The following is a 13,281-nucleotide window of genomic DNA, read 5'->3' as shown; positions in this document are numbered from 1 at the left end:
TACACTGACATGGTGGTACTAACAGTGGTCGTAACAGGTGAATACTCTTAAGTTTTGTTTATTTTCCTCTGCTAACATAATGTGTTTTCAATTAAATTAGTGTTATCATAGAACCTTGGGTTTCTGTGTCATGTTAAATCTTTTTCAGATGATATTCGATTAATTATTTTTTCAGACCATTTTTTATTTAGCTGTTGCATCTACAGCCAAGTAATGGAAACCGTATAGATTGATGAATTGCAGATGTCTGATAAATCTTTCATGCATTTGGGTGTAGTGTGCCCTTGGCAAAGCCACAAGGCAAATGGGACATGTAGTTGTTTATTTGGGAAAGTGATATATTTTCCTAATATAATTCTTTTCTCTCATGGTTATGTTTTATTAGCATTTTTTTTTTTGTGTGTGTATAATTAAATCTGTCATTCCTTTACGATCTCCAGTGAGAAATGTTTTTGTTGTTATGGCAAATATTCAATTTTCAAATGGTATTGTGGCCCATTTGAAGGACCTTAGTAGCCGTCAGTGTGCACATAGTTCATCAGTCATAAAAAGGTGTTGAAACTTGGGAGGTTAAATACCAAACAATACAGACTTAATTGAAGGAACTGAGTTGCTTTAGTCGACTCCAAGTGTTGGATGTTTTCTCTGTACTCTTAACACATACTTATTCTATTACAGGTTTCTTTATCCCATTATTTACCAAGCCCTACTATCAGTAGATAATTCCTTAAATTGTCATTTATGATGGAAAACAACAGGGGAGAAGTAATAGGAGCAAAAAATGTTATATGGTTTAATGACTGAGAATACTGCATTTGCAGTGTGAATTTAATTGGTCAATAAGGTTATTTATCGTAAAAGGATTATTGTTATGTTTTATTGTGTTCAGTGTTTCTGTATTAATTGTTTCCCAAACAGGTACCCAGAAATTACTGATATTTTATGGTTTCTTATTTACCATTACTTTTGCAGTTTTATTTATATTTTATTTATTTTTTTTTATCCCCAGCAGATAAAATCTTTAATAATCTGTGCTTAACACTGAAAACATTTAATATGCACTAATATAATCCCATTATTTCAAGCAGAAGCATCTCTATACTAAGTTGACATGACTGAGAACTAGTTTTGTGTTTGGTAAAATTAGGATCTTATTTTATTATCACAAAATGGACAGATCTAATGTAATTAGATTTGATGGTCACACAGGCTGAACGATGCTCAGGTCATAGTATTATTTTGTCAATTTTGTTCATTTTTTAGATTTGATGCTACTTTTTTTTGCCTTGTGGTATGGTATGTGGTATTGTGCACAGGTCTGTGTGGTACTTGGGATGACAGATGATAAAAGTTTACATGTACATTTTCATTTTATTGCGACAAAGTTTGATAGTGTTCCTTATTTCAATAAGGATTTTTTATGTTTGATGTTTATAGCATGAGTATTTACATTGCATTTTAAGTGTGATAAGATGGGTAGTGGTGATTATCTTTTCTGAACTGGAAATGTTATTTAGCAGGTTAGTGGTGCAGTTTGTACAATTACATTTTATTGCTTTACAGGTTTATCCTAGGCACAGGTTGTATGGTATGTCATGCAAATATATTTTCTGTTCCATTATCTTTTAAGTTTAATCCCTTGTTTGTTTGTGTTAACTGTGCCTGATGTGTATATTGAACTCTGGTATATATAGATTTTTGTTTTGTTTGTGATTTAGATGTTTTACAAACTATAGCCAGAAAGCTTGGGTGATAAACTAAGATTATATGAAATATAATGTATAGTACAGTGGTCTGTCTGTTTTAAGCTATATATTTTTAATATTTTGAACAAATCTTTTAAAATTCCAGAATCTGCAATTTTTAGATTTGATGAATCTGAATTTCAAATAAATGATGTAACATTCCCCTAAATAAATGATTTGATTTAGTTTTAAGTTTGTTGTGTGAGCAACAAAGCATTCCAGAATTGTATATTGATCACTAATGACTTTGTGGAAATTCATATATATATATATATATATATATATATTTATATATATATATATATATATATATATTCATGCATGGTATGACTTGGTTGTCTTTCTCTGTTACAGCTATTCGATATATGCATGAGTAGTAATAACTGCCTGTACTTTGCATGAATAGGTAACTGAATAACCTTACTAACATTTGATCCATATTAAATCTGAAACTTTTTTTTTTTTTTTAATAGAATTATACTTTTGATATTTTATAGCTTGGCGTGATGATTGCGAGCAGACCCACATTTTCCTCTTCATTTTGAAAGCATTGCTGACTTGCATCTGTGTGAAATACATTTGACTTAAGTAGCTGTGCATATTTTAAGTGAATTATTGATATTACAGTTGCAGGACTGTTTGGCTGGAAAAGGATTCAATAATAAGTTCAAGTGAATGAGACTCCATGTGTAAAATCTGCTCCAGGTTTCTTTTGCAGGTAATGAGTTTCTTGCTTAACTATTATTATTTTTTATTCAAATCAAATGATATGCTTAAGGTAATAAACTATTGAAGGGAGTTGGCTACATCATCTACAATCAGATTAAGAAAACCCTTGACATTTGAAAATTGTTATTTGAAGAAACCCACTTGATTAATTAGGCATAAATATTGATATACAATTAACTGTTTCCTTACTGAATGTGGCAAGGTGGTGAATATTACTTGTAATTCATTTGCAGGGCTGAAGGTGGTGATTGTTTCCGTAGTTCCAAGGCCACACAAGCAAAAGGTGCGGCAGAACAGTATATTGAAATTCTTCAAATTCTTTATTTTCAGGTAAGTAGATTGATTAATCACTTGCTAGAGACATGAATTATTGATGAAAGAGTGTCATGTCATAAATGTTTTTCATGGATTTTCATGTTTGACTAAGATGAAATCCCAAGGGCTATAATATAGTTTATATTATTTGAGTGGGAAAGCTAGAGTTTGGGATTTAGTGTGAGCATTAGTATTTTATGTACATACCCTGAGCAAATTTAGATGAGTTTTGTTGATAAATAGATAACCCATGGAAGAATGAAGGTAAGCAAAAGTTCCACTGTTTGACCTTTGCAGATATGATCTGATATTTAAATTTGATACAAAGTTAGAATATTGGAGTTTTTATAACCCATGGGTGCCATCAGTGTATACAATAGGATTGCCTAATTTTAGATAATTGAAAATAGTTTGGCAAAATAAAAAAACAATGTGAGAATTGGCTGGCAGTGTTAACTGGTCAGAAACTTAATTTGTCTGGTCAGCCAAATCTGAGGATTTGTAGTTGAAATTCATATTAATGTAAAAGGGTAAACGGGAATTTTCATTGACAGATGACAACACTAGGGTTGGAGAAGCTTGTGGCTGGATGGTTTTGGTTTCTTTTTCCACAGGTAAATATATATGCATGTTTAGTGTCACACTATATCAAATAAGATTCCAGTCAGTTTTAGATTGTCCACTTTTTTATCAGAATTGTTTTTTATTTCTGGATCGGTAGTGAATTTTCTGAATACAAACTTTGTGCTTTACATTCAAGGTAAATGAATAGGATTGCAGCCATTGGGAAAAGTTGAGGATGCTCAATTGAAATCACAAAAGAGAAGCTAGAATTGAAAGTAAGAACAACTTCAAGTATGACATTTGTTGGTCAGATATAGCAGGAAATTCATCTTATAAATAAATTTGGTAATAATTTTGGAACTTTGAGGCCAAGACTAAAGCTTATTAAACTAGTTATTTAATAAGTGATTTACTTAAACAGGTATGATGAGGAATACAGACGGGGAAGGACTGGAGATCCAGCAGTGGGCGTGCAAGAAAGAGCCCCCAGTGGAAGGAGAGCTTTGGAAGGTAAGCTTATGATAAGCTGTATGAAATGAGAAAGATCAACTTTATGATAAACTTGGTTATTTTGTTAATTAGTGACAGAAAGTAGTCGAAGAAAATATATTTCAAAAATGGAATGAAATGATGCTTTGTGATATATAATTTTTGTTCTACACTGTGTAGTTTCACAATTCTTTTGAATTTCACATAAGTCTGCCTAGTGTTCTCCAACTACCCACTACCCACTTGTTGTTACTATTGAAAGTGAGAGTTGAAATAGATTGTTATATATATCGAGTAAATAAAATATATTTGATAGGTCTTGCTTGTTATAAAAAACTTCCAGAAAACTGAGGCAGCAGTGAGGCTTTGCAGTTGAAGCAATTTACAGAAAATGGAAAACAACTTGAGATTTGGCTGGCAGTGGTAACTGGACAGAAGCTAAATTTTGCTGGTAAGAGCACTTTGTCTTGATTTGAGGATTTGTTGTAACGTATATAAATGTAAAAAAATTGATTTACCTTTGACAGATCTTTCTGGCATTGGCTGTAAGAGCAGGCAGGGCAGTTTCCATTGACAGATGAAAACACCAGGGTTGGAGAGGGTTGCAGATGCATGGCTTTAAATCCTGTTGATGCCGGTAAGTATTAATGCACTTTATTTAATGCCACACTATGCAAATTAGACAAAGTGTTATATTTCAAAGAGTGTTATGGCAGCCATTTCATTTTCAGATATTATGTTTTTGAAGAATTCTAGATGGTCATTGAATCAAGGCTCTGAAGACTTGATCAGCAAATGAGTAGGATTGCAACCATTAGGAAAAGTTGAGGAGGTGCAAGTGATATTGCAAAAGGAAAACTCAATTCAAAGGTAAGAAGAACTTCAAATATGACCTTTGTTGGTCAAATATGAGCAGGAAACTTTTTTTTATCAACAAATTTAGTTGCGTCATAATTGTGGAACTTTGACGATAAGACTAAAGCTTATTAACACCATAAAATATAATCTATTGCTATATGAAAGTTTAGAAAAGTCTTTTCCTTAAACAGATGCAGTGAGGTATACAGCCAAGGAAACGCCTGGAGATCAAGCAACGGATGTGCAAGAAAGAACCTTCAGTGGAAAGAGAAAATTTACTAGTTAAACCTATGATAAGCTGTGTGCAATGTGAAAGCCTATATGATAAACTTGATTACTTCGGTAATAAGAGGGAAGTAGTAAACTATATATTTTTTTCTTATTCTAATGATTTACTTTTACAAAATGCTTTTGAATTATGAGTAGCAATTTAATATATAATATTTTTAATAGGTCTTGATTTTTATTGTTTTCTTTCATGAAACTAAGGCAGTAGGGAAGCTTTGTAGTTAAAGCAGTTTAAGCAAAATAAAAAACATGAGATTTGTGTGGCATTAACCCATCCACGATGGGGGCATTCTAGCCTTGAATGTCACAATGCCGGGGTGTTCGAATTATTAGGCCTAAATCAATTGAATGGCTGCCCGGCCACTGGGCTTTTGAATGAGCGGTACAGTACTGTACCACCCGTCCAGAGAGGGTTAATAGCTGGTCAGAAGCTAAATTTTGCTGGTAGGTAATGGGTAAGATAACCTTGTCTTGATGTAAAGATTCATAGTTGAAAGATACTGTATATAATGTAAAAATTTTGATATACCTGTGACAGAACTACCTGACATGGGCTGAAGGAACAGACAAGGCAATCTCCACTGACACATTAGAACACCAGCATTGGAGAGGATCAAAGCTACAAGGCTTTATTTTCGTTTTTCCATAGTAAGTATGAATGTGCATTATTTAATGTCACACTATACAAAGTGGACAGAGTTCAACGATGTGTCCAAAGAGGTATTTCATATTGAGAATGTTTTTGATGAATTCCCGGATGTCAGATTATTTTTTCAGTATAAACTTTTTGCACTACTTTCAAGGTTTGGAAGACTTGAGCAGTAAATGAGTAAGATTGCAGCCATTGGGAAAGGTTGATGATGCACAAGTGGAATAGCCAAAGAGAAGCTAGAACTAAAGGTAGGAAGATCATAAAGTATGACATTTGTTGGTCAGATATAAATTGAGCATTTTCTTAAATATATTTAGTAATGTCATATTTGTGGAAATTTAAGGCCAAGACTAAAGCCAATTCTAAACACTGACAAAATTTGCTTTGTCACAGCAGAGTCACATAGGCCATCCCCTTCACTCCATCCCATTTACCAAAGTGATTGAGGAGAAATTGCTAAATTCTGATCTTGTTTACTGGTACATAGGTGGAAGTAGGTGGTAATAGGATTATTTATCATTTCCAAATCACTTTTCTTGATTTCAAAGACACTGTTTAGTCACACAAAGAGCAATACTGTGATTTATATAATGCAATCTTGCTTTATGAAAGGTAAGAAGTAAGTACTTTCCTTAAACAGATGGGGTGAGGAGTAGAAAGGACTGGAGATCCAGCAGTGGATGTGTACGAAAGCACCCAGTGGAAGGAGATGCTTAGAAGGTAAAAACATATGATAAGCTGTGTATAATCATGTGACAGACAATAACTTTAAGATATACTTGTTTAATTCAATAGTGATTAATAGGAAAGCAGTGAAAGTTTATTTTTTTTACTGTGATGAATTCCATTTATGAAATAAAGATCTTGAATTTTTAGTAATGGGTTTGTGATATATTCTTGTTAACATAAACTGTAGCTTCACCAAATCATTTTCAATTTCAGATAAGTCTGTGTGGCATTCTCTGTGACTTCCCACAACTAAAAGCTTTATTCTACTTGCTGAATGGAAGTTAGTGTTGAGAGTTGTGTGTAAATGATTAGAAATTACATTTAACCAAATCCCCTAATGCCATTCTCACAGACAAGATAACAAGTGCATGCAGCTTCCCACCAGTAGATTTCTCAAGGTATGCAGTTGCACTAAACTTCCCTATTGTATAGGGTGGTAATAGTTTTTTTTTTTTTATATTTCCTTGACAAGGCAAGAAAAATGTGTATATGCAAACTTAACTATGTAGAATGTGTACATACAAGGAGAGTCCATGACACAATAGGACATCATCTGTCGTGAGGGAAACATTATGATGACGTGATATTGTTATCTGGTGTGAATAATATACATTTTTTTTCTATTCAGGAAACCAAGGCAGGAGTGAGGCTTTGCAGTTAAAGTGTGAGGATTTCATAGCATTGTATGATTTTCAGGTTCTCATAAAAATTTATTATTTATGGTATTGACAAATTTTGTTTTTTCCAGGTATAATGTGTATTCAAAGTTTAGATATGCGGGTTTTATTTTTCTTGTTTTTTAAAATTTTATTGTAGAATATCATTATAGGAGTAGTAGTACTAACTGCATGTGCATGTACATCCAATTAATATTGCATGTGAAATTTCAGTAGATGATTAACATTAAACTTACTAAAAGCCTGCTGAAATCTGGCTGGTAAAATGTTCATGTTAAATTATATACCTGTCCCTGTGCTGTGGATGTGTTAGTGTCTCTGAAGTGCACATACATGATAAATAAAATTCCCTATGATTTAGTTTTTCAAAAGATTATATCGGCAAGACTTAATGGAATAGTCCAGATTTTTTTAATGTTAACTTTTGGTTTCCTTTTGGCTTGGAAAGCTAAGGCAGTAGAGAGGATTGCTGCCACTGGGAAAGAATGGAGGAACTGAAGCAGAATTGGAGAAAAGGTGCAAGAAAGGCAGGTAAGAAAATATTAAAATCTATACCCTCTGCAAATTTAACATGAAATTTAGATTAATATGAAGATGTAAGTAATAGCAGTAAGTTGGTGTATATACATAAGTAAACTATAGTCTTCCAACAGTGTATATATTGCTAGTTGAGTCTTATAGCTTTGTATTATGCTATCTGATCATTTAAAGTAATTTAAGTAAAATGAAAACTAAATAAAGAAAGGGCTGTCATTGACAATTGGTCAGAAGTAGAAAGGCAGGCAAGATAACTTTGTCTCAAGTAGAATAAATATAAATGTATGATTTAAATTTCAGACCAGCTTGTGGGGTCTACTGCACAACCTAATGCAACTTTACTTACCTTGCCCTGCAGAAAAAAAGGTAAATTATGATGTTGAATGTGCACTTGTGGAAATCTTTAGTTTAAAATTATATTTGATTTTGCTGAATTGGAAATATAAAGAGTTGAGCAGTGGCTAAGCTTTAGTAAAAATGAAAAGATTAAAATCTCAACTTAATAAATGTACATTACATTGATCATCATAACTTCCTCTAGATGAGTTGAGAGATGCAGCTGTCCGTCTTCATACCCCAAAACCAGATGAAGTTAGGTGTTGCTGGAATTATCTTTTACACAAGTATGATGGATATGAATTAGTACTATGAAGTACAAGAAGAATATCAAGTTACATATTATTATTTTAGTTTTCTATATAACTAAAAGATATTGCTATATTTCATGGATGCTTTATTTACGAAACTTACATGTTTGTATATGCCTTCATATATGATACCCAATTCATTTATAGAGTAAAACAAAATTTCTTTTGATGTTTTTGTTTATTGTTATTCATGACTTCCCACATGTGTAGGCATTATGTTTATATTTACTAATACTAATTAATGTAACATTAATTTAGACAATGTATGATTATCATTACTCATAACACTATAAAATAACAGTGATCTAAAATCCTTGAAATTTGCTCATAATTGTTGCTCTGATATGAGCAGGAAAATCAGACTTTTATGCCAGAACTAAAGCCTATTAATACCATGCAATGTAATCTGTTTTATGACAGGTAAGAAAGAGGTTATTTCCTGAACCAGATGCAGTGAGGAATAGAGACAGGGAAAGGACTGGGGATCCAGCAGTTGACATGGAAGACAGATCCTCCAGTGGAAGGAGAGCTTTAGAAGGTAAGCTTGTGATAAGCTGTGTGAAATGAGAAAGGCTAAATTACTAATTATGGGAAATAAGGAATGGGAAAGTAGTAAAATGAAATGTATATATATATATTTTTTATGAAATCCACTCGTAAAAAGGTGCTTTGTGATGTACAATTTCTTTTTACAGTGTATTTTCACCAAATCATTTTGAATCTCAGATAAATCTGCTTAGTGTTCTCTGACTTCCCACTGCCAAAAGTTGCTTTTATTTTGATAAAAGTGAGTATAGAAATGTCTTTGAAAAGGAAAGATATATTTATTGAATAAATTATGTATTTAATGTCTTGATTATTTTTTTTATCTTCTAGGAAACCAAGGCAGCAATGAGGCTTTTCAGCTGAAATAGTTTAAGCAAATTAAAAAATGTCTTTGGCTGGCAGTGGTAATTAGTCAGAAGCTTAATTTGGCTGGTGGGCAGTGGGTAAGAGCACTTTGTCTTGTTTTGAGGATTTATTTTTAATGTATATGAATGCAAAAAATTAGAATTGTCTTTGACAGAAATTCCTGACTTGGGCTGCAGGAGCAGACAAGGTAGTTTCCATTGACAGATGAGAACACTAGAGTTGGAGAGGGTAGCAGCTGGATGGCTTGTTTCTATTTACACTGGTAAGTATGAAAGCACATTATTTAATGGCACACGATACAAATTAGACAAAGTTTAACATTCAAATAAGTGTTAAAGTATATTTCCTTTTTTAAATATTATGGCTTTGAAGAATTCTTGATTGTCAGGGAATATTATGTATACTAACATTCAAGGTTTGCATTGCATTCAAGGTTTGGTAGACTTGGGCAGTGAATGAGTAGAACAGCAGCCATTGGGAAAGGTTGAGGATGCACAAGTGGAATAGCCAAAGAAAAGCTAGAATCAAAGGTAAGAACAACTTTACGTATGACATTCATTGGTCAGGTATGAGCAGAAAATTGTCTTATAAATAGATATAGTGATGTTATTATTGTAGAAATTTGAGGCTCGGACCAAAGCCAATTATAAACACTGACAAAATTTGCTTTGTCACAGCAGAGACACAGAGGCCATCCCCTTCACTCCATCCCATTTACCAAAGTGATTGAGGAGAAATTGCTGAATTCTGATCTTGTTTACAGGTAAATAGGTGGTAATAGGAAAAATTATTTAAGTGACTAGTTTTTATTACTGTTGCCAAAAGATGAACAGTTATTCATTTATAATTTTCCAAGTTCTTTTCTCTATTTCAAAGATGATGCTTAGTCATACAAATATCAGTACTGTGATTCATATAATGTGATCTTGCTCCATTAAGTTTAGAAATAAGTCTTTTCCTTAAACAGAAGTGATTTGGCATAGACCCTGGGAAAGGGCTGGAGATCCAGCAGCGGACATGCAAGAGACTCCAGTGGAAGGAGATGCTTAGAAGGTAAGCATATAAACTGAAATTATTTGAAAGATGATAAAAGTAAGATCAACTTGGTCATTTCAATAATGAGTAATGTGAATTCAGTATTTATTTTTATTTTTATTGTAATAAATTCCATTCATGAATTTTGGGTAATGGGTTTGTAATATGTTCTTGTGTACATAATGTGTAGCTTCACCAAGTCCTTTTAAATTTCAGATGACTTTGCGTTATTCTCTCTTTGTTGAGAGGAAGGAATTAAGTGTTGAGAGTTCTATGTAAAATATCAGAAATGATATTTAACCAACTTGCCTGATGCTCTTCTCACAGACAAGGTAGGAAGGGCGTGCAGCTTCCTAATAATAGATTTCTCAAAACACACATGGTTTATCTGAACATCCTTATTGTATAGTGTGATAAAGCTTTTTATTTTATATTTTTTATTGTGTATATACAAACTCGACTATGTAGAATGTGTATAGTTTTTCTCTCCAGGAAACCAAGGCAGGAGCGAGGCTTTGCAGGTGAAGTGTGAGGATTTCATGGAGTTTGTTGAATTTCAGGTTCTTATAAAAATTTCTTTTCTTTTCAGGTCTAACAACATTCTTTTATAGTGAATAGATTAAGTCTTTCTGAAGTGATTAAGCATGAGCAAGGAAATAATCCTATCATGCAAGGTATTGACAAGATTTGTTATTTCCATGTATAATGTGTATTCAGTATAAATATGATCTCATTTGTATATTTTTTAGTTTAGAATTTTATCATAGAATTAATAATACTAACTGCATGTGGATGTACATCCATTTAATATTGCATGTGCAAGTTGAGTAGAGGATTAACATTATGAAGCTAGCTGAAAAGCTGTTTAAATCTATCTGGTATAGTGTTCTTGTCAAAAGATATGCATCAGAGAGCAGAGGAGAATATATGTGTTGCAGTGTCTAAAGTGCACATACATTCACAGCCCTTGTTTATCAGAGTCTTCAACTGGGCAGAGCTAAATACTTTGCAGGTAAATAAAATTCCATATGATTTAGTTTTTCCAGAAGATTTTATGAGCAAGTCTATATGTAATAATCTAGATTTTTACTGTTCTCTTGGTTTCCTTTTGGAAAGACCAGGCAGTAGAGAGGACTGCTGTCACTTGGGAAAGAATGGAGGAATCGAGGAAGCAGATTTGGAGAAAAGGTGCAAGAGTAGCAGGTAAGAAAAGTTGATATTTACCCTCTGTATTAAATCTAAATCTCGCATCAAATCTGCAAAGATAGAAATAGCAAGAAGTTGGTGTATATATATAAATAAACCATGGTCTTCCAACAGTGTATGTATAGCTAGTTGAGTTTTAGCTTGTATTATCCTATCTGATCATTTAAAGTAGTTTAAGCAAAATGAAAACCAAGTAAAGATATGGCTGTCATTGCCAGTTGGTCAGAAGCTCAGTTTTGGCAGTGAGGCAGAAAGGCTGGCAAGGCAGTAAGATAACTTTGTCTCAAGTAGAATAAATAGAAATGTATGATTTAAATTTCAGACCAGCTGGTGGGGTCTGCTGCACAACCTTTTGCAAATTGAACTGTCCTTACCCTACAGTAAAAAAGGTAAATTGTAATGTTGAAGGAGAAAAAATCAACTTTAATTTGTTGTTATTTCTTATTTTGTTGAATCAGAAATGTCTAAGTAAATTAATCAGTGGCTAATCTTAAGTAAGAATGATGAGTTTAAGATATTAAGTTGAATAAAATGTACAGTACATTAATCATCAACTTCCTTTAGATGGGCTGAGAGAGGCAGCTGTCAGTCTTCATAACCCAAAGCCAGATGAAGTTTCCACAGGTATGATGGATATGTATTTGTACTTTGAAGTAGAGGAAGAATAGCAGTTGATATGATAATATATACTTTTTTCTTTTTTTTTAACTAAAATAAATATTCTCATATCAAGGATAGTTATATATAAAACTTGTGTGTTTGTATGTGCCTTCATAGATGATATCATATTCATTCATAGTGTTTATACAAATTTTCTTTTTTTTTGTGTTATAAATGACTTATTATTAATTAATGTAGCATTAACTTGAACATATGAATATGTATATATAATTCAGAAGCTTAATTAGAACCTGTATTTATGACAGAATGAAGTGGAGGCATGGACAATTCTTTCATCCTCAACCACAGCTGTGGCAACCTGAGAGGACAAGACGAATGGGATCCTGTTTCAGTTGCACATTCCAGAGGTAAAGGGTCTTTTTTCACTGTAAACTGCAGTAGAACATAAACCAGTTTCATTGCAGTATACCACATGTTGTCCTGTCTAGTGGGGTACCAGATTCCTCTTTAATGATTTTGTAAAAGTATTTTAATTTTGAGATCAAAATTGTATATATCAAAATGATTTTAGTTTACTCCTATGAATGATTATAGTTAATGAGAATACAAAAAGGCTAGAAATAATGAGGTTGAGTGTAAGGACTAACTTAGTTTGTTTAACTCTGTACCATTATTAGTGGGCAATATTTCATCTGTTAATGAGGAGTCAGATTTTACTTAGAAAGATCATCGGAACATGGCAGGAGGAGCAGAAGAGATGACGTACCAGGGTTGGAGGGAATCGAGACTTGATGGCTTCTTGTCCTCTTATGCACAGGTAAATATAGGTACATATGAATTATTTAGTCACTTTTTGGTTGACAGAATTAACATTTCAGTAAAAATGTAAAATCAGCTGTTTCATCTCCAGGTTTTTTGGTTCCTGAAGAATTCTGGGTGGTCCACAGTAATTTCAAGACTGCAAACGTTGTGCATAGTCGGTGTTCCAAGAATTTGAGTAGTGAATGTATAGGTTTGCAGCCACTGGGAAAAGGTCACAGTGGAACTGCAAAAGATAACCTAGAAGTAAGACATTTGTAGGTCAGATATGAGATGTTTATGGTCAGAAAAAATAACAAAATAAACTATAGGATTAGAATGGTTTTCATTAGTACACGATTTTGTCAGTTGAGCTTTATACAAATAGAAATACAGTTTTATTTGATAGCAGGCAACTTTTCTTATAAATAAAGTTATTAAAGGTTGAATTTGGTAATTTCAGGCTAAGAACAAAACCA

At 32.8% G+C, this 13,281-nt stretch overlaps 1 protein-coding gene and 1 long non-coding RNA gene across 6 annotated transcripts; both read left to right on the top strand.

The window, feature by feature from the left end:
* Positions 1-5,345: 5,345 nt before the first annotated feature.
* On the top strand, positions 5,346-8,294 carry LOC147467755 (uncharacterized). Of its 2 annotated transcripts, XR_015192710.1 has the most exons (7): positions 5,346-5,636; positions 5,792-5,888; positions 6,281-6,360; positions 6,583-6,649; positions 7,495-7,577; positions 7,884-7,949; positions 8,125-8,294. It is a non-coding gene; the product is annotated as an uncharacterized LOC147467755 (long non-coding RNA). The 2 variants fall into 2 exon arrangements; XR_015192711.1 differs by lacking the exon at positions 5,792-5,888 and having other exon boundaries at positions 6,583-7,577.
* A 352-nt stretch (positions 8,295-8,646) lies between these two features.
* Positions 8,647-12,020, top strand: LOC122242292 (uncharacterized). Of its 4 annotated transcripts, XM_086556696.1 has the most exons (11): positions 8,653-8,768; positions 8,957-9,017; positions 9,107-9,219; positions 9,319-9,404; positions 9,576-9,672; positions 9,820-9,905; positions 10,110-10,195; positions 10,394-10,509; positions 10,670-11,380; positions 11,706-11,772; positions 11,948-12,020. In XM_086556696.1, exons 9-11 carry the CDS (start codon positions 11,079-11,081, stop codon positions 11,954-11,956), a joined length of 378 nt encoding a protein of 125 aa, XP_086412822.1. In that variant the 5' UTR covers positions 8,653-8,768; positions 8,957-9,017; positions 9,107-9,219; positions 9,319-9,404; positions 9,576-9,672; positions 9,820-9,905; positions 10,110-10,195; positions 10,394-10,509; positions 10,670-11,078; the 3' UTR covers positions 11,957-12,020. The 4 variants fall into 4 exon arrangements, with proteins under 4 accessions (XP_086412823.1, XP_086412824.1, XP_086412821.1 ...); XM_086556697.1 differs by lacking the exon at positions 8,957-9,017 and having other exon boundaries at positions 8,647-8,768; XM_086556698.1 differs by lacking the exons at positions 8,957-9,017; positions 9,107-9,219 and having other exon boundaries at positions 8,647-8,768; positions 9,297-9,404; positions 9,823-9,905.
* The last annotated feature ends 1,261 nt before the right edge of the window (positions 12,021-13,281 follow it).

Source organism: Penaeus japonicus, unplaced genomic scaffold (genome assembly GCF_977035675.1).
Source record: "Penaeus japonicus unplaced genomic scaffold, GWHDUDI00000001_assembly GWHDUDI00000033, whole genome shotgun sequence".
NCBI classification, from domain to species: domain Eukaryota; kingdom Metazoa; phylum Arthropoda; class Malacostraca; order Decapoda; family Penaeidae; genus Penaeus; species Penaeus japonicus.
The sequence above is the reverse complement of the archived record's forward strand: the minus strand, read 5'-3'. Positions and strand labels throughout refer to the sequence as shown.